The sequence below is a fragment of the Diorhabda carinulata genome, chromosome 2 (genome assembly GCF_026250575.1).
Source record: "Diorhabda carinulata isolate Delta chromosome 2, icDioCari1.1, whole genome shotgun sequence".
NCBI classification, from domain to species: Eukaryota; Metazoa; Arthropoda; class Insecta; order Coleoptera; family Chrysomelidae; genus Diorhabda; species Diorhabda carinulata.
Window position 1 is genome coordinate 32,142,323 of NC_079461.1, and position 27,847 is coordinate 32,170,169.

General features: G+C 32.5%; 1 protein-coding gene across 1 annotated transcript; it reads left to right on the top strand.

The window, feature by feature from the left end:
* Positions 1-803: 803 nt before the first annotated feature.
* On the top strand, positions 804-27,491 carry LOC130904272 (death-associated inhibitor of apoptosis 1-like). The gene is made up of 4 exons (XM_057816937.1): positions 804-945; positions 5,757-6,784; positions 6,871-6,950; positions 26,435-27,491. The coding sequence occupies exons 2-4, from the start codon at positions 5,762-5,764 to the stop codon at positions 27,489-27,491; spliced, it is 2,160 nt and encodes a 719-aa protein (XP_057672920.1). The 5' UTR covers positions 804-945; positions 5,757-5,761.
* The last annotated feature ends 356 nt before the right edge of the window (positions 27,492-27,847 follow it).

Consider the following 27,847-nt stretch of genomic DNA (forward strand, 5'->3'; position numbering starts at 1 on the left):
TGTTTTTCATTACGTTTATAAATGTTTTAAAAATATGTTAAAATACGTACTATACAGTACTATCTTATATTTATTTTCCTACCCCGAGGTCTAAATTAATGTCTACTTACCTTAAACTACCTACAAGTTTCTCTTCTGGTGAGATACATTTTCTCATTTATCTATCCGAGTTATATAATATCTTATTAAGTCTAACAGCTCGAAAATTTTGTTATCTGCAGATTGTTTATCAAAAAGTGTGTAGTGTGATCCTTTTCATGGTGTTAAAGAGAGAATTGGATGTATATTCACCCAACGTTCTCGTTTATAATTAACAGCGAACTAAGCTATGCATTGTCCTCTCTTTTTGTCTTCTTTCAAATTTGATGATTTTATGGCTGCTTTGATGGTCGTTTTGCTCGACAGCCACACTAGCTACTGGTTGCTCAACTGGTCAGATAAGAGCCTTGCACTTGCTGCTTTCCAGTTGCCTGGCCGAGTCTAGGTCACTACTCCAGATCAAACACCAACCGTTTAACTAGCAAACTATTCAATACATATTTGTGAAATATTACACCATTGCCATTAGCATATCAATAAAGATAATATTTTTTAAAAATTCTCGCCGAAAGACTTACATTTCATAAAAAAATAATTTGAAATGAATTATACAACCTTAACATCATCATTATACTGTGAATTGATAGCCATAGAGATACTCAAAGGTATCTTAATTATTCGTAGAATTAATCTCTTTACATAGAATTTTGCCAAGTATAAATCAATTACTATGAGGCGCCATCAATCTATATAGTAATCATTATCACAAATTTACACTTATCGATATAATAAATAATTTTCTACAAGTTATCACAAATTCAGTCAGTAATTAATCACTGGAGGTTATTGTTAGTTTACTTCAGATCAAATTTTTCATGTTTTCGACATAATTCAGGAAAAATTTAGGTAAGAAACAATAATAATAAAAATAGTACCGATGGAAGAGATAATAAATTTTGTGTGTTTTTATCATGTGGATGTTAACCCAGAACGGAGCTTCCGAAGGTCTTAGTTTAGTTTTTTGTGTTAATATATAATTTATTTGTTGTTTAAACTTTAATTCAGTTATCAGTTATTTACTTACTAACTAACTAACCGAAACTGCGGCTCTTTTAGAAGGAATCTCTGCAGTTCTGTCGTTTTATCGGTAGAGATGAAACTCAGCTAATTACTTTCTATTTCATCTCACTTAAACCATAACCATCTGAAATCTGTCTGCATTATCATTCGGTATATATCGATCTTTACAATTACTTGTCTATTCCCTTGTTGTTTCAACAACGAATTGTCTATTCAAAGATATAAAATAATCAAAACAGTACCAGAATTGGATAATATATTGCTACCAACCGTTCTGCGAGAACCAGGAAGTTTCTACTTCAGAGTACTCTCACGTTTATAATAAACAAACACAAATATAAATTAGATCAACATTGAGCCATTTGAAACTGATACTGTATCGTTTCTAATGCATTTGCTAGGCTTGAAAACTATTGGAACTTCATCGGGCTCAAGAGCTAGTTGATGCTCAAGAAATACATGCACCAACCTAAAAGAAATTTCCGCGAGTTAAGGTATTCGGTACCTGGAATAGTCCAGAATGTTTTAGTAAGATGAAGAAGTTGGCTTGTAGAGTGTTGAGGATCTCGGGTCCACATATTCGTTCTATCACATGAATAAAATAAAAAGTAGGAAATAACAAAGCCATTGTTGAATCTTACAACAAGTTATAAACCAGATCTAATAAAACTTTCAAAAGACATTGTAAATTCGTATTAAAAGCCGTTCATTTAACATCAAAAATCAAATTTATTATGAGAAAAATAAAATCGTGAATTGTTACTTTCGGCTCTTCGTTTTCGAAAGGTTACAGACCCTCGGTCTATAGCAAAAAGCTTTTTTCACATCACAATCCTGTCAATTACTATAAAGTATTAATACCCTTTAAGGTTCAAATAGCTAGGACTCTATTATTTTGATTAGTTTCCGAACGAAAGTGAACGTGATTAGGATTACTTCCCCAAAATTGGAATCGTGATCTGGTTGACCGGATCGAAGTTTCCGAAAAGCTCTAATATGATTTGAAATCTGCAGAAGCAGCAGCTCTATATTGGTATACCTAAATTCTATTCTTTTAATTTTTTTTATTGGAATAGATGTATAACAATTCAATAACCGTTTTTTAGGTATTTGGTGATTAACTTCTTCATTTTATCCTTTTTCCTACGCGTCCTTATGTGTGATCCAGTCACATTTAAATTCAAAATGAATAAGGCACTTAAGGGAATATTCAAATGATTTTATTTTATATCTTATATAATGGTTGTCTGAAAAGTATAGAGTCTAATAAACAAAACATTTTTATACTTTTTGCAGCGATGGCTCCCACTTTAAGCCATTATCAAGAGTGGTTATTCGTTCAATTGCAAGAACTGATTTCGTTATCTCAATCTGCCTACTCCAGGCAACGAATCACCCGTTTTTTGGTTGATACTAAGGCCTCAAACTGCCTGCTCCTTGGAAGTTCATCAAGAAAATGGGAACCATCAAGAACACCGTAGACATAAACACTATCACTGTTGATCTTGGGCTTCCTCTTCTTCTTTTTCATTGTGATGTTCATTTTAGGAACTGTTTAGATATTCTGTTCTCAGTCAATCTTTGTATATGACCATACCAGATTTATTTAGAGTCATACGCCATGTTTTCTTGTCCTAGGTGTTTATTCAACTGCGAATGAATTCTCAATTGGCTTCAACTATACTGAAATACAGTATTTATCTTATGTATTATTATTTATTCGAATTCAATTCCATTTATTGACATTTTTAAATACGCTACGTTAGATTACTGTATCCACTATTGATAAAATGATCCCAATTACGTCATAACATGCACTATTTTGGAATCCACTGTAATATTTTTTGTTTTATCAATTATAAACACCAGCTGTTTGTACTTTCGAAAATATGAACACAAAGAAAGTCAGAGTCTCTTGTTTTGAATAAGTTTGAACAAAGAAAATTCCATTGATACTAAAGTATATCTTCATACTTTTATCTGGGTAGTTTAAGTATATTATCAAGTTTCCGAGAAAACTGACTTATCATTCAATAAGATAAAGTGTAAATCAGCAGTGCGATAAGCAGTCAATTCTTGTATAAAAATAATCAAATCAAATGTAGAAACTAAATAGTCATTAAGCTTAACGAAAGAATTAGTAAGCTGAATTGAAGACTTTTCGGAAACTACAATCCGGGTTCAGGTAGATCACCCATCAGCTGATTAATCCTAACCCAGAACAATATTGAGATCACAATTTCCGATCTTCGGGTTCAATTTTCGGTAGAAATGTCAAATTTAAAACATGATCTACAAGAACTTTTTATTTTTGTTACTTTTTTTATAATAGTTTCTAGATATTTATTAATTGCTAATGAGCAATTATCAATTTAATACCAACAACCCATTTTTAAGTTGAAACGCCCAAAAGTTTATACTTTATGCGGTTTTAATAAACCGCAAACCTCACTAACCTACAAATTACGCTACTTATGTGAATTAATACTCGATAACCATATAAGGAGAATAAATAATAATAAATGTTCGAAAAACCATAGACAAATGAAAAAACCCATCAATTGATGGTATTTACCCAGTGGTTTACCAGAAAGGATTCTATCATTTGACTACGACGCGATTAACTAAATCAGTTTCAGAACAACAATTAACGTTAACCGGGTTAGTTTCTGAACACTGAACGCTCTGTGGATTGTGTTTCGTAATGAATACGAGTTTAAAGGTTGTTCTTGTCATAAAAAGACTCGGAGTATCTTACTTTTGTAGCCAAGAAGTTTAGGATGTTCGATGAGCCTGAAGATTCACTTTTGGAACAATTATAAAATCACCCAATAGTCATGTGACTGACTGATGGACAGATGACGCTGCCATTGTCAAATAAATATGACGTTTAGGAAGTACCAACTTTGGAAAGACTATGTGTAAAATTTATGACATTTCGATTAGTTAGAAAAAGTGACAGTCATTTATATGAAATTACTTTTTTATTTTTATAGGAAGTTATGGATAGGATTTGTATATTTTAACTTGAAATAAATACTCAGTGATTTTCATATATATATATATATATATATATTGATTCACTATGAATCTTTTATTTTTATAATCACTTTGCGAGAAGAGTCGTCACAGGACAGAGTTTAGTCGCGGACTAACTATTTAAAAATATATTTCATTTCAAAGTCCAACTCTAGACTATACTAAGGAAAACACATGTTTTCTTGAACAAAGACCATAGTGCTTGGTTGTACTTTTGGTATAAGGTTAAACAGTCGTTTTTACAACTCAAGTACCTGAGGTCATAAAATGAAACCTATACCGGCCTTTCATTCAAACTGCACCAATGTGTCTCAAATGTGCTATCTAAAAACTTAAAATAAATATTTCTAAAAACCAAAAATATATAAAATAAATGTTTAAAAACTAGAATTCATTTTTGCTCAGAGTCCAACACGTACAAACACTGATGATGGTGAATGTTCTGTTCGTCCAATAGAGGTGGTTACTCCAGAAAACATCGAAAAAGTCCACAAATTAGTTATATCTAATCGTAAATTGAAATTGCGTGAGACAACTGAGGCCATAAATAAATCAGAAGTCAGTGTATTTATAATTATGCATGAGCATTTGACCATGAGGAAGCTGTTTTCAAAGTAGGTGCCGCGTTTACTCACAGTCGATCAAAAACAACAACATGCTGATGTTTCAGAGAAGTGTTTGACAATAATTGAAAGAACTAAATGAAACAACTATTCTTCAGTGTTAGTTATATATACATACTTCGAAATCATGTGCTTTATTTAACAAAACAGATTTTGAAACACCTCCAAGTGCTAGAAGCACAGTGGGAAGAACTGTTGCAGAATGTAATAGAACGTTAAGAATGTGAGATGCTCCAAAATCTGAAAGACCAGAAATAAACGACGATGCAAAGCTGGATATTTTGTTGTTATTAGGAGACAACCCTCACGCAACTACAACAAAAATTATCTTACAACAAAATGTTATTCGTTTGTAGTAAAGTTTTAAAGAAAGAAAAACTGCACCCATACAAACGAGGTGATGTTTTGTACAAGTGGTACAGTAAAGTTTCGGTAAAAGTCCAACTGGATTCAGATAAAGCACATCTAGCACCTTCGCACAAAGGATCCGGATCCAAATCCTAGTATTTGGTTCTAGCAAGATGGTGCACCACCACATTATGTCCTCAATGTTTGAAGTTTTCTTGATAAACAGTTTGAAAGAAGGTGGATTGAAAGATGTGGATCAATGAAGTGACCACCCAGATCATTTAATCTTACCTCCATCAATGTTTTTCTATGGAGACAGACAGACAGATCATTTAGAACGATTTGAACGAATGCAAAAAACTAAGGCTAGATTTATATTTAGTTTTTGAAAACTAAGAATTTGCTATTAAAGTATAAATTTGCTACAATAATGATCATTTTTAAATCGCCCATTTTGTCTTTAATGTTTGAATGTTTAAACAAAACTGTTTCCTCACACTTCCAATGCCATAATTCTAAAAATTTAACAAATTGGAAAAACATTGAGACCCTTAATTATTACTGTTATAATTTCTATCAATTATTCCTTCAATAAATTGTGTTAATAATTGTACTTTTTTTATGCAGATTATATGTCAGAAATGGCATTAATAAACTTTCAACAACCATACAGAAGTTTTGTTCAAGAAGACAACGGCTCAAAATCAAAAGACCAGTATGTAGAAGAAGCTACTACAATTGAAGATTATAGAAAGGTCGCAAACAGACTGAAAACTTACTCCAATTGGCCCAATGAAGAACTATCAAAAGAATGTTTAGCTAAAGCCGGTTTTATATATACAGGATACGATGACATTGTCGTATGTCCTTTTTGTAAGATAGAAGGTTACCGTTGGACAACTGGAGATGATCCAATGACCGACCATCGTAACTGGAATCCTCATTGTTTATTTTTCAGGAATAATATCGAACGTGATCAAGCTACAAATATAACCAAATCCGTGGATACTTGCGGTTTATACGGAGTTGAAGTTTTACCCAAAACTAGTGAAGAAGACGACAAAACTATCAACTTACAAAGGTTAGGCATACAAACGGGAAAACCTCCAAAATATCCAGATTACATCACTTACGAAAGTAGGTTAGCAACATTCGAAGACTGGCCGAAGTCATTAAAACAGCGACCGGCAGATTTGGCAGAAGCAGGTTTTTACTACTCCGGTCTAGGAGATCAGACGGTATGTTACCATTGCGGTGGTGGTTTGAAAGATTGGGAAGAAGACGACGATCCTTGGGAACAGCACGCTCTTTGGTTCAGCACATGTGTTTTGGTTAATCTGAAGAAAGGAAAAGATTACATCGAACACGTCAAGAGAAAATATGAAGATATGTTATCCATTCCTGAATCTAACGATATTGAAACACGGGAAGATTCGAGTGATACGGAATCTTTAAGTGATAAATTAGAAGAAAATACGTTGGACGCAGAACGAGAAAACGAAAAAACTATTTGCAAAATTTGCTATAAAAATGAATTAGGAGTGGTTTTTTTGCCTTGTGGACATATCGTGGCTTGTGCAGATTGTGCTGCTATTTTAAAAAAATGCGCTGTTTGCAGAAAAACAGTAGAAGCAACAGTCAGGGCATATTTATCATAATTTTTTAATAGCTAGCCATATAATATTGTGTACATTAACCTGAAAATGAACCAAAGGATATCATAGCTTTTGATTATTAACAGAAAGCAAGACAGGATATTCTGAAGCTATCGAGTTTCACTCGGTATTTACCGTCAAGACGAAGAGCGGAAAGGCGCAATCAGTACGTCATATTAACAGAAAAAAAGATATGAGGCTCACAAAGAAGAAGGAACTGATATCAACGGAAAGTTACGAAGAATAGTGACTAGCAAAAGTGAGATATTGGAAATCAAAAGGAAAATACTAAAAAGATTATTGGACTGAAAATTCAAATAACAAGAAACAAAACATATACAGGGTATTTCTAAGTTCAGGGGATAATTAACCATATAGAACTATAATGGATTTTTACTATGATACAATTTTTTCCCAGCCCAATTTTCCCTAGAAATAATTATAGACTATGTATTGTTAATTATCAATCTTTACTTTGTTTCTATTTAATTACACTTGGTAATAACAGGAATTTTAAAATAATATCTCTGCCTCTGCAAACTTTACGTAAATATTACAAAAAAAATAAATCTTCCAACAACTTTTAGGGATATTACCGCCGAAGAGGATGGTCTAAGGAAATCCTCATAATTTTAAGTGGGGAGTACCTTCCTCAATTTTTTCACGTCAATTTAGAACCACACTGAATAGTTTTGTTCAATTATTTTAGATAATAAAGTAGGTACTTACTAAAACTAAAATAAATGTACCTGAGCTAGTTTGCAGGCTTTTATTGGTCTTCTATAATCATAAGCTGTACAGAACAGTGGAAACATGTTAAATTTACGAATGCTTAATCATTTTATTACTCTCTCATAAATAAAAATAGACTATAAGTGGTTTCCGTTCTTGTTGCTAACAAACGATTTCTAGATTTGTTATAAGAATGTTTTTCAACAACTCATTTCAATCCATAAGATTGATATGTGATAATAATTAATCTGTTTCTCTAATATTCTTAACCACACGACACAAGTCCAGGTGATAATTCATTTCATTCAAGTATTTTGAAGCTTGAACCACTGCATCAACTCATCATTAAGATTTTCTATAAACAATGTCCTTTATTTGACCCTAAAGAAAGAGCTAAAAAGAAAAAAATTGAGATGAAAGTACAAGTGAAATGTAATAACTTGGCACTTGAAGAGTTTTTGGTTATTTTCACATATCAACAATACAAAAAAAGTTTTGTATAAATATTGTTTTAAAAAATAAAAGATTCTTTTGTAGTAATCGTAGATTATATCATATATTTTGAGAAAAATTGATAGGGGCCTTACTTATCATTGAAACATCTTTCGGAACAACAACTTATGGGAATCGAGATCTGTTAATTCTCCTAAATTTTACTTTGAACTAAAATTCAATTGATATAACACATTGTTTTTTAAATCTTTAGCTATTTTTAACAAGATGTCCTAATATATGGTTTAGTTTATGTCCAACTGTTTAAATGTACCTTGTATATTTGTCTATAACATTAATATTTTTTAATTAACATTAAATATACATAAAGCTTTCTCTTCCAACTTATTTTCTTATCCCATTCCATTCTTACTTATGTTTCGACTTTAAAATTATAATTATTTCCATATTGTTCTTAATAAATATAAAAAATACGAGGATGTATTGATATCTAGTTAGCCTAGACTAGTTCCATGCATAAACAAAATATTGCGTTACCACAGCAACGAACAATAACTTATTAGAAGTGTAAGTGTAAAGTTTCACGTCAAAAAAGTGAACCAGAGTCCATTGAAGATGATGACCGATCGGGAAGGCCAGTTGCTGTGCCAATATCGATGCAGTTCATGATATGATTTTATCAGACCGTCGAATTGGGCTAAAACGGATATCTGAAGCACTGAATATTTCATACGAACGCGTTCATCATATAGTACACTTCAATTTGGACAAAAATTGCTGCAAAATGGATCCCCAAATGTTTGAATGTTGACCAAAATCGTGCAAGTGTAGATGCATCGCGTTCAATGTGTGCTTGATTTGAAAACTATGTAGACTTCTTAAACCGAATTTATACTATGGATGAGACTTGACTACATTTCTACGATCCAAAAACAAAGGAACAATCGTTGGAATGACGACACTCTGGTTCTCCAAGACATAAGAAGTTTCGTGTCCAAAAACTGCTGGAAAAGTTCGTGCTTCAGTTTTTTGGGATTTCCATGGAGTAATCATGATTTAATTTTTGAATAAGGGTAGAAACATAACTGGATATTACTATTCGACATTATTGACCACTCTACGACAAAAAATTAAACAGAAAAGACGCGGAAAACTATCGAAAAGTGTTTTGTTTTTGCAGTACAACGCCTCTGCACACAAATCTCATGTTGCCATGCAAAAAATTCGTGATTTAGGGTTTGAATTACTAGATAGCCCCCCTTATTCACCAGATTTGGCTCCGTTCGACTATCATCTCTTTCCTCAACTAAAAAAAAGTTTAAAAAGTCATAAATTTTCTTCAAACGTGGAGGTAATAAAAGCTGTGCAGGTCTGGTTTGCAGAGCAAGAAGAAACATTTTTTTGAAAGGTCTAGAGACGTTGCAGATTCGCTGTAATAAATCCAATCCAATTAAGAGGAGAATATGTTGAATAATAAAATATTTTGACATTGAAATTTTGTTTGGTTCTATAGTATGCTAAGAATTTTTCAATATATCCTCGTACAATATAGGAAAGAGAAAAAAATTGTTATTTTCAGTTGTCATATCGCGAAATTCAAATTATTATCAAATACATTTAAAATTTTTAGCATAAAATAATTTTATTTTAACTTTTTCATAATTGATTCCGTTCTGTGTCTATCGTTTTTATGTATGTGAACCATTTATAAAAATTCTATTTTTGTAATTGACTCCAAGAATTTTCAAATTGATATTCCATAGTTTGTTGAATCAGTTTTATTTTTTCGATGACTTCTCAATCTATTTTCTAAATAATGATATGTTGTCTTATGTAACCAGCACCAAAATTATTACTAGGAACCCCATAATACAATATTCTTGTATTTATAAATAGATACATATATATATAAATCAGTAAATAAACAAACAAAAGTAAACAAAAATAAAAATGATGAAGTAATATTCCCATGAAATGAATGCGCCGGTATAGGAATAGCACCCATATCCACCCACTATAGAACTTACGCATGCACCGAGGCGAACCATAATTCTTTCCGACCTATAAAACCGATGCATTCTGCTGCACTCCACACAACCTATCTGTTTCTAAGAAGTAGTCCGCGTGTGTGTCGCCGTTTGAACCGCATTTCACTCGTACTTCCATTCCGAATTTAAGTTTCCCACGGTACTGCGTTCAAAGAAAAAAACATTCTCGTGTGAATTATTTGAGAAAATCTTTGTCAGGAAGTGGTTTACACGTGTGAAAAGGGATTTTTGAAACTGTTTGATTGTAATCATATGTGTTCAGGAAAATGTTTGTGGGAGCGAAAGTGAGTAGAATCCTTGTACTAATTATTATTATTTCGAATTTCACGATATTCTTAATTGTTTATTGGGATTGGATTGAAAATAATTAATTTAACAAAAAATCAATATACACTGGGAAACAAAATAAAGGATGGATTATTTGTGAAAACGGGGAAATCTAGTGGGTCGATTTGAAAGTTTCATATTTACATCTAGAAGATACAAATATGAACTGACATATATTTTACCTTTATTTATACCCATTAAAATAATTATTTGATGACAGAAATAAAAAAAATTTGATTAATTCACTTCAACGTGTTTAAAAGTCATTTTTCATTTATTGATGTGTGGATTTTTGCACTTTTATTTGAGGAAATTGAAGAACGTTTTGGAAAACCTGGAAAAGTCTAGTGGTATAGCCCTCTATCCTGAAATTTTAATTTTTATCTTGGATTTATAAAATTTAAGCTACATTAATCAATATTTTATCATACATTTCTCAATAAAAAAATGAATTTCTGGGAATAGATTAATTTACGTCCATACCTCACTTTTAAGAAGAGGGGTTGGCTGAGTGTCCAAAGAAAAAATATTATTAACTAAGTTTGTAGTTATTTGAAGGGAAAGTCTTTACCAAACACGTTGAGCATATTTTGGTTGCAATTATATACATATAGTTATAAAATTTCAATTATTAACAATATATTTATCAACAATTAATTTTGAAAAACTAATCTATGAGACCTGTTGTTCATTTTTGTTTGTTTGCATTCTTCATTAATATTTTTATAAAATAATCGCATAAATGTGATAAAGTCTTTTGTATGGTTAATATTTTTTATTTTTTTTCTCTAACATCTTTCATAAAATACAGTCAATATCATTATATTTATAATTATAAATTCTAATTGTGAAGGGGTCAAAATTACAACGGGCATGGTAAAATTTTTGATTCTTGAACTAATTAGACCAAAATTTCTGAGACTTCAGTGTTCTTTTAAAACATCATGTCACACTTTTAAAAATTATATATTCAATAAATTATATAAATGTTAATACTACTGCTCTAAATTAATGTTATAGAGTCGATGGCACGTTCTTGAAGGTTAAATTAGGCCTAGATAACAAGTTTAGGTATCAAGAAATAATAAATATAATTGATGTCATTTATTCCGTCGACTGTTATTCTTAATTAAATCCTGAAAATATTTGATATAATTGTGTACCAATTGAATAATTGATTTAAAAGTAATTTTTGTTGATTTGAAATCATGATTCTGTCCTGGAGTTGCTCTGGAACTTTTTTAAAAAGACTTGTACTAACCCTGAAAAACTTTTAAGCACTCTACAGCAAAACCCTCCGCATCATTTCAAACTGTGGGTAATCAAGTAGAAATTTCTGATGAAATAGTGAGAAAAACACCTCAAGTTAAATGAATTTCAATCATATAAAAGAAAATCCATCGATTTGACGATTATATTGTCGAACAAAGACAACTTTTATAAGTTAAAACCAGAATATTTTGTTTTAATGATTTTTTAAGCTACTGAAGCCATGAAAAATCGTAATTCATTTATCAGTAAGCAAAAGAAAGTCAATATTTCTGGAAAATAGTATTATTGAACCTTTTTTTTTAACTAAGTACTGTTCAAGAAATAATACAAATTAGTTTGCAAATCAAATTCTGGCTCGATGAATTGAGCCTCTGTTACTCCACTACGTGGAAAATTTTGTGAAAGGATTTAGGTGTAAAACCTCATAAGATACGGCTGGTGCAAGAATTGAGGCCACACGATCTCCCACAACGTCTAATATTTGGTGAATGGGCGCTGGAAAAGTTGGAGGAAGATCTAAAAATTGTGTTCAGCGACGAAGCTCATTTCTGATTGATTGGATACGTCAACAAGCAAAATTGCCGCATCTGGAGAGAAGCCCAGCCAGAAGCGTTGCAAGAGCTACCAATGCATCCCGAAAAAGTCACTGTTTGGTGTGAATTATGGGACGGAGGCATCATCGGGCCGTACTTCTTCAAAAGCGACGATGGTCGGAACGTTACTGTGAATGGCGAGCGCTACCGTGTGATGATTGACGATTTTTTTGCCCAAAATGGAAGAATTGGACATGCCTGGCATTTGGTTTCAACAAGACGGTGCCATATGCCACACGGTACGCGCAACAATGGCCAAATTGAGAGCCGCCTTCGCTGAACGCCTTTCGACTATTTCTTGTGGGTTCATGTTAAGGCTAATGTCTACAGGGATAAACCAGCAACGATTGACGCACTGGAAACCAATATTGAAGCATTTATTCGTGAAATACCGGCCGATATGTTGGAGAGAGTGTGTCAAAATTGGACCTTGCGCATGGGCTATCTCAACCGCAGCCGCGGCCAACATTTGCATGAAATCATCTTCAAAAATTAAATTATACTGATCGTTCTATCGATTCCAATAAAGATTTCATCAATTTTTTTCAAATTTTTTATGGTATTTCTTATTATATCATTTTGAAACAGTGAAAATCAGAATCTAAATAACTAATGTAATTAACAAAAGACATTAATGTTATTTATAATCTCAAATATAGATATAAACATGACCTAATTGAATAGTCATAATATTATTGATGACATTTTAACGAGGCTCTCAATTTTGTTTATAATACTGGTATGTGTATCAGTTAGTTCCTGTTTAGAACGGTGTTAGTGTAACCACATTCTATTTTGTGAAAGGTACAATTTTTCTCGATGTAAAATTAGGAAATACTTCCTCTATTTTACAGAAGCGTGTTCATTTTCAAAGTAAAAGTGTATTTATAACTATGCACGTTCGATTTTTAGAAATTAAACATGTGACTCATTTGTTTAAGTTTCCATAATTATTCTTTCAACTTTCTGTAACTAAATAAATCTATTTTTAAAACCTTGTTCATCAATGATACTCCAAATCATTGATACTCTTAGAAATATACTATTTTTCTACGACAACAGCTGTGCCTTATTTGCGTTTCCTGTTCTTGATTTCACAATTTGACACGAGGCCCTTTAACCAGCCTTTCATAATACATACTACAATACTAGAGACTAGAAGTACGCATCGAAATACTACTAGAAAAGTTCCAAAAAAAAACACAGGACACAACTGGTCTTCTTTGGACACTATTTTAATAAAAATTATTTCAAACCATACAGAGAGGATTGAAGTTAAACAACAAAGAATGAATATAGTGATGAAAAATCTGAAAACTAGAAATAATTTTTAATATTAGCATGAAATAATTGAGAAAATTAAAGTCACAGTCAATGGCGATTTTCAAATGATGAATTTATCGATTTAACGCCATCTTATAACAGTTACTATCAAGCCGGTATAGTAGATTTCGTTTCTAAGGCCACGTTTCCGGAAGGAGATCGTTAAGCCTGATGATTGGATAAAGAATATAGGACAAAATTATTTAGTATATTGATGAGCTATGGAAGTGATTAAGAACAGTGTCATAAATGCAGCACAGGAAGTTATTAGTTCAAAAGATACAAGAAAAAACAGTTAATGGTTTGATCGGGTTTGTACTATAAAAATTGAAGAGAAAAAAGAAGCTAGGTTAAAATTGCCACGAGCTATGATTATAATGAAATAGAAATGATTATATCAACCCATAGAGGAAAGTTCCAAGGGCCCAAGCTGGGCCCAGTCTTGGCCTAACTATCTAGAACTCTGGGCCAAGTTTGTAAGCCAGGCTTGGCCCAGTCTTGGTAAAACTCTGGAGTGATAACGATGGGCCAAGCTTGGTCGCCAAAACTGGGCCAAGCTTAAATGCCAGGACAGAAATACCAAGTCTTATTAATTACATAACTTTTTCTTCTTTATCGTTATTAATTTTTTATTCAATATGATTTTTTTGATTTTAAAAATAAGCAAACATAAATTTTCATATTTAATCTTACTCTTACTGTACCACTATCGTCAACCTCACTTACAGAGCTGATGTCCACACTTAAATTATTTAAGCTTTGCCCGTTTACAATTGAGTTAGTTTTTTTTTTTCTCTATTCAAAGCACGTTATCTTTGAACTCGAAGATATGCATCAGACATGGTTACTTTTAGTAGTAATAAATAATAAAAAATTTGATAAGAAACACACACACTGAAGGCTGGGTTAACCAGGATTGGCCCAACCTTGGCCCAAGCCTGGATTGTCAATGAATGACCAAGGCTGGGATATCCAGGCTTGGCCCAAGCTTGGATAATCATTGGTATGGCCAAGGCTGGGTCAACCAACCTTGGCCCGAGTCTGGATAATAATTGGTATAGCCAAACTTGACTTCCGAAGACGGGCCCAGGCTTGGCCCCTTTGTCAACTCTGGGGTTTCCTGTATGGGAACATATAAACAAACGAAATAGAAAACGAACATTGAGGAAGATGATATAAACGATGATGAATATGAAAATCAAGAAATTGGAATACAACAGATAAAATGTCAATATCATGGAAACAGTTTGGAAATCAGAAACCTTGCCGAGAGAGTAATGTACTAGATTGATTATTTATTAGTTTTAGAGAAAAAAAATTTAAAATATTAACAACAATAGTAAATGAAAAACTGAAAAAGTTAGTGGAACCAGAAATAGGGGAGTATTAAAAAGGTTTTAGACAAGGAGAATCAACAGCAGATGCCGTTAATACTAAAAAACAAGTGATCGAAATATGCTGTCTGAAAAGGACAATTATAATGTACATAGAAAAACTAAAAGTACTCCAAAAGTTAATACAATTGGTTAGGAGGTATATTTTAAATTTTATAAGAGAGGTAATGACAAAAAAAAGGAATTTGAAATAACTACTGAGGTATGGCAAGGTATTAGTAATTAATATGGCAGTATCCAGTTCAATGTGTCTTTGGATTACCATTTTTTTATGTGAAAAACAAGCACTAGAGGGTAAACCCTATTACACTCGATTAGTTCGAGTGGTGCCTGACATGTGGAACTGCCTGTGGATATTGATCTTGAACTTCTTTAAGCTGTAGTGTTCGAGAAAGACATGCCTTCTTCACTTCACTTCTATGTTCTGAGCTCATTAAGTTTCTGGTCAACTCTGGATCGCATATAAGTCGAATTGCTCTCTTCTGTATAACCTAACCAAACACTCCAAAGATGGACGAATCTGGGTAGAGGATTAGATGCTGTTGCGGAGTATATAGCTTTTCAGTCTTAAAGAGGGCTTCCTAGTTTTTGCCTGCCTTAGCTAACTCGATCATGTGACTATGACAGGACACCAGGCTCAACACCCACCAAACGAATTTGCGATGATGGTGATAATTTATGTACTATCGTCGGCGAAGCTATATGGGGGTTTGTAGTTTTGTCGAGTAGATTGTTGCTGTACAGGAGAAAAAAGGTTAGGCAAGATGCTTCCCTGGGGAACACCAGCGTTTACTTCAAACCTATCTGAGGTGTATCCATCGATAATGACCTAGATGGATCGGTGTTTGAGAAAGCTACTAAGCCAGTCGATAAGTGAGGACGACAAACAGCACGATCTTAACTTATTTAGAAGTTTGGCATCCCAAACCCTGTCAGTATACTTATATTTGGGTATTTAGATCTAATATATTTCAGTTTTTCAAGACTGTTAATTCCTTCCATCGATCGTTTTTAATAGTTATAATACCACATTATTATAGAAAATGACAATTAATTTCTAATAGTCTTTGGTGACTGATTTTAATCATAAATACATGTTTTATTTTATTAATTTTCTTTATAATTGAGTATTACTTTTCTTGAAATCACTATCCATTGTGAATAATATGTTTTTAGGAGATGTAATAGATAATAATTCGATTATGAAATAATTCTTGAACAACAAAATATTTACGACTTACAATAATTAAATAAATAATTATATTCTCATGGAATATTTGTTATTAAGAAATCCATCTTAATGAAACTTATTTCAAAAACAAATTTGCAATATTTGTCTCGTTGAAGTCGATAAAAAAGTTTAAACGTGTATCTATGACTTCATATTCGTGGAACATGATGATCTGACCTCGATTTATTAATCTCTGTTATATTTATTTATCTTAAAATGGAATGAGACTGCTTCGGAAAGATGTGAAAACATTTGTAATGATCTGTTACAGTCCAGTCGATCCCTTCACCACATTTAACAACAAATTTTCCAAAATTTAGTGCCTCAAAGTATGGAAATAAATCTTAATATTTATAGAACATTTTTAAATATGTATATTTCAATTTTCTAAAAGATTCCATGAAAAAATAGAGTTTTGAAAGAGGGAACACTTTAGAGATAATTTCAATCAACTTTCCTAACAAAAAAACTTCTCTGTGGTGGGCCAAATACTACGGGCTCCTAGCTAGAAGGGGCTTCCGGTCAAAGGAGCTCCAAGAAAGAATAACACTAGCTAGGGAAAACAAACCAGAAATCACGTTTATTAATTTACTGAGACTAAATCTGCAATTGGAGCTAATATTAATAATTTATTTTTGGATTTATATTTTTTTAAAGAGAAATATATAAACTTGCTTGGACAATCCGTGTCCCGGGGTCAGACATGGCGGGACACGGGATAAGCGAATAGAAATCGGGACTGTCCCGGGAAATCCGGGACGGTGTGCAACCGTACTCGGCATGTCTCGGAATGTCATTTTCAAAACTGCAAATGATAAAAACTTATTCAAGAAATTCTTTGGATCAAGAAATGTTTGGTTAATCTATCTATCGAAAATATGTTGGCTGGAAATTTAAGCTTTGCTGATGTCATAACACTTTTACCGAACAAAGGTCCGAAAGAAAGAATTTTAATCATTTAAATTGTATACTTAAAGTATAATTGTGAATTTTGATTTATCTAATTCAAATAGTGATTTATCATTAAATTCTTACAAGTGTATAAACAAAATAAAAATACTAACCTAACCTGTATATTTAGAACTAATAGAAGTAAAACTCATAATTACAAAAAATCAAATACATTCAAGGTGGCAATATATTAAGAGGAACTTTTCTTTTTGTAGAATTTTTATTGTAGTTAAAAATGATTTGGGTAGAAATCTATTGATGATATGGAAGGTTGACATGGCCAACTAAAAAGATCGTTTCTCGGAACTCTGAGCGAAGACCTTTTTCAAAATTTCGTCAATTCCGTTCCCAAGCTTTAATGTTCTATAAAACATTTTGAGTTTCTCAGAACTCGTAATCAACTTGAAGACCTTTATCAAAACGTTGTAGTTCGATGAAATATTAAGAGTTTTTGATAAGAAATTCGACGAAAACGATAATGACATAAAAATTAGTCAGTGAGTAAAGAATTATAGGCACAAATTGCAACAGAAAAATAAAATTTTGATATATTCCGAAAAATGTGAGAAATTTGAAGCCACTGTACAATAGCAATGACGATACTTTTTTTGCGAGAACGCTCTGTGGATTGGATCCTTTATTTTTTAGTCCCTCGAAAAGTTTTTTAAAACATTTTGTTACGCCCAGGACCAAATAAATTCTTCAAAAAATTATAAAATTGCACCCTAGAGTGGCGTTCAAGCAACTAACCTATAAACCTTTAAGCAGAAAAAGGGGCTGAAAAAAATATTGGGCCTAGGGGTGCCAAACTGCTAAATCCGGCCCTGGGGATAATGAACCGAACACCTATATCATTGGAAGTATTTTTAATTATTCAGAAATTGCTAATTCGTAAATTGCATCCTTATTTACAAAATCTAGAAAGTTCCAGTTTATTAAGTATCTAGTGGGAGTTGTCTTGAAATATCAAAATTATCGTTAAAGACCTAAAACTATAATCTAACTTGAATAGAATGACCAAGAATAGAATAAATATTTAAATGAATATAACCAAAAATAAAAAATACATTCTCTATCACACCTGTATATAAAGTCCAAACCCTGTTGAGGTTAACAAGATTTTTATTTGTATCGTTTAGAGCTATTCATATTTCCAAACTTCATTCGGTTAATATAAAAGAACAACTTAAAAATAAATTGTTTTAACTTGAGAAATAATTATAACAGTTTTTTACTCCATTCAAACTGTTCCTAGGATAGAAATGTTTTGTGGTTCGCTGGTTATTAAGGCCGTTTTGCAGCGGCAGTTCAACGCGCTTAGGAATTTCATAGCTTACGCACAAAAACTATAAAAAGTCATCAAAAAACGCGCCCAAGAGTCAAGCCGCTTGATGAATGTCTTGGGTCTGGGTTGGGCCTCCGCCAAGGACCTTAAAATGTGAAATAAAAGTCCGCCGTCTGCCAGCTATCCCTTTCTAACGTACAGTAATACTTGTGTGGTATTTCGTTTTCGGAATCTATATTCCTTTAGGCCAGTCACTACAGTTTCTGCCTGAAAGACCCAAATTCCTAAAATTAGCAGCTATTACGCAACGGGATTCAATGAAATATATATACATTTGTGAATGTGAATGAAACCTATTATTTTCATACATACATTTGTGTCAAAAATTTGTCTATATATATATATATATATATATATATATATATATATATATATATATCACTGTGTAATTTGTTCTTGTACGTGGATTTGATCATTTACAGAGCCCTGAGAAGATTATTGAAAATATTATTCAAGTGTAGTAATTATTTAATATGTTAACTAAATTCTATTTTGTGAGTTCAATTTAATCATGAATTGTAGTCTTAAGTAATAACAAATTTGTGGCAAAAAATTAACAAATCCAATCGAGCAACTACCAACATCGCCTTGTTTGTTCTTATTATCATGTCAAAACGCCAATTATCAAATTATCACTTTAGGCACTTGATAAAAGATATAAAAAAATTAGTTCCGAAATCGACTTATCAGTTTATTCGTAGTATGTATACACATTGAAATATTGCGACAAATATATTTTAATCAATGACTTTATGAACTGGTCTAAAATTTGCTACGTGGACTCGATTTGGGGACGAGACTGCGCCAGAAGAATGTGGAATAGCAGTAGCGGCAACTGCGCTTCGAGTTGGCAGCGGTGTGTGAAAACTGTGTAGAGAAACGAAGAGAAATCAGTCGGGTCTGTGAATGTGAGTTTGGTTGTTTTCGGTTATGTAAAAATCATTAATATTATCAAAAAAAAATGGCAAAATTACGATGAAATCAACAATTCTGATTAACACTAAGGTTAGTACTATTTGTTGATGTTATTGTGTTGTTTGTGTCGTGGCGTTTAACGTTAACGTTGTGCACAAAGGAGCCATATGTCGCGAATGTAGCCTTGTATATTTATTCAGAACAATACTGATTTTTAATGTGACTTTTATTCATCTTTTCGTTTATTCATTAATAGTTTATTGATTTTTGTACTATTTAATCGATTATAAAGTTGTACCGGTGTTTTTCTGAGAAACGTCTGGGTGCCAGCGTAGGTCTATAGTTCTATCTCTCTCCTGTGGGTACTTTTTTTCTTGTTTCCGGTTCTCGGTCATTGATGTGATCTCTGAGGAATGTGGTAGGGCTGGCTACATAGATACCTTCGGAGGCTGAGAGGCAGGGTAATTAGGAATGCTGGAAATCGTGAATGGTCTCTGAATTCCAACAACGTTGCCGTCTATATTGCTCAATCTCGAGTGCAGTTGTACTCATTTTATACGAGCACTGCGGTATTGGAAAGTTGCGACTGATAAACTTTTATACTACATTTGATACTATTTCGATAAACTGTCTATCATTAACATTTATTATATTTAGTATTGACATGGATTGCGAAAAACAATACGTTGTTATCAGTAAAATAATTTTTATATTATAATATCCAAGTATGTTATTATTATAACTAAAAGTACTATCTACAAGTATGTAGCTACAATACCATTCGAATATCCAGTGAATAACAATAACAAATTTTACGACTTTTTTTATATTTATAAATTATTAAATATATTACCTATAAGGTAGGCAACCTACCTTCAAACAACTACGTTCAATATTGCTCTCTAAATTTTCGGTTATTATAGAATATTGAATGCTGTTTTTTCTTGAAGATTTAGACTTGTTCTGGTTTTTCTTCTGTCTTTTTTTTGCGTTTGGAGTTGGTCACATAAATGCATGAGGAATTTTATTTGAATTTTCTCGCCCTGTAAATTCGGTTCACTATAGATGAATTTATTGATATAATGATAAATAACATAACAATAGTATATGATAAGCTTTTATCTAAATGAGAACAAATCAACATGAAACAATTAACTTGACACACACATACGAGGTTTATCTCAAAAGTGTTCATCCTAGTTTTCGGAATTGCCTTCAGTTCATTATGGCTTTGTGTAAAATCAGCTAAATAATAATAGAGAAAACACTAAAAAAATGTAGATAGGGGTAAAACCAGTAACTGGAACAATCTACAGGGGATGAAACACAAATATACTCCTGGGACACTATAACCAGGGTGTTGAATGTATCAACCTAGGTAAGAACAATCATAATAATAGTAACAAGAATCTTGTCGGGACACTGCCGTCTCAACGGACACCTAAAGACGATAGGTTTAGCAGATTCTGTTATGTAGAGGATGACACCTCTATCCACATTCTCTCGAAGTCTGTAGAACTCCAGAGGTTCACACCTGAAAGCGTATAAAATAGAAGACGAAGATCTCTGGCAGTTAGAGTCATCTCCCATTCTGAATTTTCTAAGAAGAGTGGAGATAAAAGATCAGATCAAACATTGAGAATCCTCAGTACCACAGCAAAAATAAAGGGGACGCAAAAGATCATTTGGATCCTAGTGTACATGACATCCTAAACTACATACACACAACTCTTGATTTTATCATTGAATCGATGTTTTTTCAGCGGTATTTTGAATAAAGGAATGCACTTTTCATGTAAAATCTAATTGTTTCCATTGTGATGATGTATCCTCACGGAAGTTGATTCTTCTAGCGTTTATTACTGAATAGTAATCTTAAATTTATGGTTCATCAATTGAAATAATCTTCCTGAGTACATTTACATCATTAGCAACTGTTTTTTAAGTTGATCTGAGCTATTTCAAGGCGAAAATCATTTCACTGTTCTGTTCGAAAAGTTACGATGAGCTTCTCAAAATATATTTAAAAATACTAGTATTGTAAACTTCTGATAGTGATCTTGTGACTATTTTGGCTTCTTCAATATACCGTATAATCAAATTTGGCTGACCAAAAACATTTTTATACTTTTAATGGACTCATAGCGCTCCCCCGAAACGGATTTTTGAGTTTCGGAAAGAGGAAAAGTCACAGGGATTCAGGTCTAGTAAATTTGGTATCTGAGCTATAAAAGAAAATCCGTCAGTCCTGTTGTATCGAATGTATCGACGTATTATCGTGACGAATTTTCTGCCCACAGAAATGATGGTTACCATTAGCCTAAGTTTAAAGCCTTGCTATGTCTCTAATGGTGATTTTCGAACACCATTGAAGCTGTTAAAGGCTGGTACATCCTTCCGATTCGACTACGTTCATACAGAAGGACGAATGTCTGAGAGGGAAATGAAACTAGAGTTAGAACAGCGTAGTTCACATCTTTCCGACACGTGTCCGATCCTACTCCTACACGCTTCTAACCGGAAGAGGTTATTGAAGGAGTGAGGAAGTATCCGGTACTGTATGACTAGACAAACGAGCAGTACCGAAACAAAGACATGATCTAGGCGAAAGTTGAATTGAATGTCAAAGATACAGTACAGATTAAAATATTATCCTTATTATTACATACAAAGAAAAGGCATAAACACAATTAATGAAATGTCTCTGTCCCTTCCGATCCGTTTTTTGGAACAAAATCGGAGTGGCGTGTGTCCCGGCCTTTACAGAGGGGAAATGGGTGACTTACGTGAAGCCAGTTTTCACATGGGTATCAAAAGAGGTGGTAACAATTTATGGAAAAAAAATTTTGCGCGTCAAATGTACGTTTGATTAAGAAACCTTAAAGAAAGATTGTGTGTGTATCATTAGCATTATGTTTTGTAGGAAAAACACCAAGGAATTTATTTTATCAAGTAGGGCTGAACTCTTTATTCCTATCGCGTATTTTGAAAGTAGCTTAACGAGTTTGATAATTGAGTTATTGAGTTCTATAATCTTTCAGCCGGTTGGCGCCCACGTATTAATTTTTAATAGCTAATAACAAATTTTTACTCATTAGTGTTTTGAAAAGGGTTTCGTGTAGTAACGATTTCTTACTTATAAATTATTTTCGTAATAGAAAAAATGCGATTAGTGAACAGGTAATAGTTTCAATCGTATTAAACCTAATATATATTACGCAACATTTGACAATTTGTCTAGTGGGTTTTTTACGTACGTAAAAATGCGACGCAAAAAATGACACAGTCGATTTTTAAATAAACAATCATTAAATGCAAAATATGCCATTGCATAATTATCTAATTTTAGCTTGTTATTTCATGTGAAGGTCACTTAAAATCTTCTGGAATTTTATTGGCCTAGATTTGTATATGTGGTAAACATTATCATAAACGAATGTTATATCATTAACACCGCATTAGGTAAATAGTTTTCAGTATAACACAGACATTTTGTGTCTGCTAGTGTACTGTTCTCGTTAATTTTGAGATGCAGAATTTAAAATAGCGCTTCATTTTCAACATAGTGTTTATTTCACATCAACTTTGTTTATAAACAATCAGGATTCTACGAAAACCATTTCTTCGTCTTATTACTAAACTTTTTGATTGAAAACAATTGGACTGATGGTTTGTCATCCGTCAAAAGGATTCGTGAATCATTTACTGGTTAATTGTCAGTATCGTTCGAATTTGATTTAACTTTTTTCACCTCTGTATACAATACAAATAATCTACAGGGTGTTTATTCGATTCAGTTTGATTAACTAAAAATAATCAGGCAATTTAAAACAAAATTAAAAAAATTGCTCCTGTGGCGTACCAAATAGGGGGATAAAAGTGTCGACTATAATATAACCCTGACAGCGCGTCATTGGTTACATTTTTTCCAAAGTATGTTTATGTCAAAATATTACTTTATTAAGGAGCATATTGGTCGTCAAATTTGAAAAAAAAATTTGGGGGCGTTCTTGATTTATGGCCAATTTTTGATTTTGACTGAAAATTTTGAACTAGGCCCCGTAAGAGTTCGTATTCCTATATCAAATTGCATCATTTATAGATATCTCTAGGGTTCACACCAGCAATGAAAATTTAGTGGTCCAAAAGGACCACCTAAGTTATGACTTAGTGGTCCAAAAATATAACGTGGTAGACAAAAGTAAAAAAAATTAACATATGCAAGCTACACACACTTTTATACATATTTTTACGGCATATATAAATTCTTTTATGCAAAAACAGCACAGTATATGTATGTGTATGATTTTGGCGACATTTCTTGATGATTTGGCGACAATTGTCGCTATGTCGCCATGCTGGCGTGAACCCTAGATATCTCTTTGTGGTAGAACGTTGTCGGTCGAATATAGAAACACCCTGTATATGGCGTGATATACATTAAGATTAAAAAATTTAAGAAATGAATACCGTAAATGTAAGACATTTATTTTCTGTCATAAAAAGATTTATCCTGATTTCCCAAATGAATAATATAATAGGGTCTCTTCAGAAACTCAGTTTTTTTCACTTTTTTTTTAAGTATATGCTTCACGTACTTAAAAAATATCACTATACGTGTAAAAGAAATCATTTTAGTTCATTGTTTTGATACTTAACGATAAAATAACAAAAATTTACATAAAATTAATTTGCAATAGCTCAATAATATGCTGAACCAAGTACTAATTTAAATTAGAATGAGCTGATAAGACGGGATCATATATAATTTCACGAATATTAGGCATTAGTTTCACTCGAATACATTCAATAATAATGCATGGATGTTGAAAGTTTTTGTCGAATCTGATTGGTACACCAGCGTTTGTTTGCCAGAAGAAAAAGTCAGGAACACCAATTCTAGAAGACGAATTATTCTCCACCACGAAAATGCGATTTCTCACCCATAAATTCAAACAAAAACTTTTTTGAACAGCCAAAACATCGAATTGATGGGTCATAAACCGTATGGTTTATGGCCCAATGGAGAATTTGTTTAAAAACAATAAAGCCATACCCAATTAAAAATATTTGTTTTTTTTGTCTATATCATAATTTAAGTAGCATCCCTCGTATATTTCAAATTTTCAACTTTCATTCTTGTTAGGTTTTGTTATAGGAGTGGATCAGCTGTAGTCACTGGGTTCTCCAGTAACGCAAAAAGGTCACAATAGATTTTTTGGGTAGCAGTGTATAAGATACCCCAAATCTATATATACATACATACATATATAGGTTTCACCTGATCTAACCTTTTCTTTTTTGCTCTTTCTTATTCATTCGCTCCAGATGTCCGATTTCTTCGTATTTTTATAACCTTTACTACGTCTTTGTCTCTGTAGAACTCATTAACTCTAAATATCTACATCAAAGACATACTTATTTCTTTATTGTTGATTATTATCGGAATTAAAACAAATCGCCCTGTATCTTGAAAACTGGAACTAATAAAAAAAAGTTGATAATTTTTTTAACCCGAACTAAAATTATTTAAAATCAGTATTTGGTTTTTACGGAATTTTTTTTTTAATTTGGTTGGCCTTGGCTTCCAAATCCTATAGTTTTTATTCTCATAATTTTTTCATCCTATAACTTGTAATATTACACACCGAGAATTTCATTACTGTCGAGAGATTAGATATAGTTAACCAAGACGCGTCGAGGTTAGCTATGATCTCGAGATAGATATAAAATATTACATTTAACAAAAAATTTCCAGACATTTTTCTCAGAATAATCAATCAGATACCTATAGCGTTACAGTTGCTATGTGGTAAACAACTGTCACCAATATAAATAAATAGTTTGTTGTATTTTAGTTCAAATTATTCATCTAGAACAGATGAGAAAACATTTAACGATCACAATATTTTAAAGGGCGGGAAGTTGAGGTGTGTAATATGACACTTTCTAACCTTCAATGACGTTAGTAATGACATATATGTGATTACTCCTATATGGACAGTTCTTAAGGGAAAAAACGTCTCTACGTAACGGTGCCGCCAATATTCATTTTCTCTCTCGTTCGAAACACTATCTACTGCGCATGCTTGAAAATTCTCTAAAATATCAGTAGTGGGAAAATAATAACTAATTGAATCGCTCGAAGGAGAGAGAACGATACACTATTTGTTTCACTTAGTCGAAACACCTCCCACTTAAAGAAACTGTCCATATAGGAGTATTACATATATGAGTAATGACAGCATTGCATATATGGTTGTAAATAAACACATCTATCATTTTTTTAACGATTCTAATGTAACTTCAAATATTCAATTTACTTCTCTGATCTCAAGAATGATTTAAATTGTTAGATTTTATCTCCGTTGATGACAGGAATGTAATAAATAGTACAATCAAATAAGCAAATTTCGAAGTGATTCCTCTCTATTTTTTCTTTTTGTCTAAATATTTTTTTATATGAAAGAAAATATTCTAATGTTAACACTTGTGAATATGTCCTAGACTAGAATATTCAAAGTTGAATCGATCCTCAATATTTTTCCATTTATATTTGACGTCAAGACATAATTGACACTATTGACATTTTAAATGTGTAATTAGCTAAATTGGCTTCTACTAGTTAGTAGTCAAGGCATTTATTATTGAATTAATTTTAAACCAATCACAAAAGTAAATGGAATTAATGTGGTGAAAGGTAAAATTGAATTGTGATTACCAATGAGAATCCAATAAATATATTACTAATATTTAATGCCTTGTTTGTATTGTTTTATAAAAGCGACTACAACTAATGTGAAAAATAACTGTAAAATTGTTGAACGTAAACAGTGGGGCGTTTGACGAAGACCTTATTCTGTATGAGCGCTTTAATGTAGCCATTATCCTCAGGTGCAATAATTGATTTTTTTTTGACATTGACAAAACCTTTTAGAGGATTTCGAATAATAAAAAAATCCCATTCCATATATTCATGAAACAACAAATTTTCGTCATGTGTATGGTAGTTACCAGTATGTTTGTGAAATTGTACAAATACTAATTGTTATTTTGTTTGTTTCAGATCAAAAGGTCTTGATGCAATGGCGCTGTTAGACATCCAGCAACATTTTCAATACAGAAGTTTCGGAGATCAAACAGATAACGGCTCAAAATCATCAGATACGTTACTTCAAACAAGTGCACCAAGAACTGAGTATTTATCATTAGAAAGCAGACTAGAAACTTTCACCAATTGGCCAAACGTTGAAGTATCAAAAGAATTACTTGCAAAAGCTGGTTTTATCTATACTGGTCAAGATGACATCGTTATCTGTCCTTTATGTAAGATAGAAGGATACCGTTGGGTATCTGGAGATGATCCAATGGCTGATCATCGTCACTGGAATCCTCAATGTCCATTTATGAGAGGTAATATAGAACACGATCACGCCGAGAGTAATACAAGAACCGTCGATACTTGCGGTTTATTTGGCGTTGAAGTTTTACCCAATTCTCTCCCAGAAGACGACAAAACAATTAATTTTCAAAGGTTGGGCATCCAAGCGGGAAAAGGCCCACAAAATCAAGATAAAATCACTTACGATAGTAGGTTAGCAACATTCCAAGAGTGGCCCAGATCCATAAAACAGCGACCCGCCAATTTGGCAGAAGCCGGATTTTACTACACAGGCGCCGGAGATCAAACTTTGTGTTTCTATTGCGGCGGAGGCTTGAAAGACTGGGAAGAAAACGACGATCCTTGGGAGCAACACGCTCTTTGGTTCAGCAAGTGCGTTTACGTCAATCTAAAGAAAGGCAAAGATTACATTGATGAAGTGAAGAGAAAGTACGAACCAAAATTATCCATCCCGGGACCCAGTGGCCTTCAAACCAAAGAGGAACCCACTAATACCGAATCCCCGGAAAGTAAATGTGACGAAAATAAAGTGAAGAAATCAGAACGAGAAAACGAGGCAATCGAAAAAACACTTTGCAAAATTTGTTACAAAAATGAATTAGGTGTCGTATTTTTGCCTTGTGGACATATTGTTGCTTGTGTAGATTGTGCTGCTGCTTTGAAAAACTGTGCGGTCTGCAGGAAACCTCTAGAAGCGACAGTGAGAGCGTTCCTATCATAATTTCTTTTTCATTGTGTTGTTTATACATTTCATTTTCACATAATAAAACATCTTCGTAGTTCTAGTCAGCTTTGAATTCAACAAAAAAATTGTTTGTTTTTATAAAAATAAGAATCGGAAATAATTTAAAAAATAAAGACGATTCCTTTAATCCTAGAGAGAAAAACTATATTTTTATACCTAGTACAAATCATTTTAAGTTACTATGATACGCTTTTATAGGTTTAAAAATACCCAAGCGCTTAAATATCTTGAATCTCATACAACAGTTGTTCTAATGACTGCAGATCATATCTTGAATCAACTAACTGTTCAAATATTAATTTTTATCCGTCAGTTGCTTTTAATGAACACTC

Excerpts from the sequence above, each read along its gene's own strand:
- LOC130904272 (XM_057816937.1), top strand. The coding sequence starts at position 5,762 with ATGTCAGAAATGGCATTAATAAACTTTCAACAACCATACAGAAGTTTT. Across the intron at positions 6,785-6,870 it reads CAGTCAGGGCATATTTATCA|AAAGCAAGACAGGATATTCT; the intron begins TAATTTTTTAAT and ends GATTATTAACAG. Across the intron at positions 6,951-26,434 it reads AGAGCGGAAAGGCGCAATCA|ATCAAAAGGTCTTGATGCAA; the intron begins GTACGTCATATT and ends TGTTTGTTTCAG.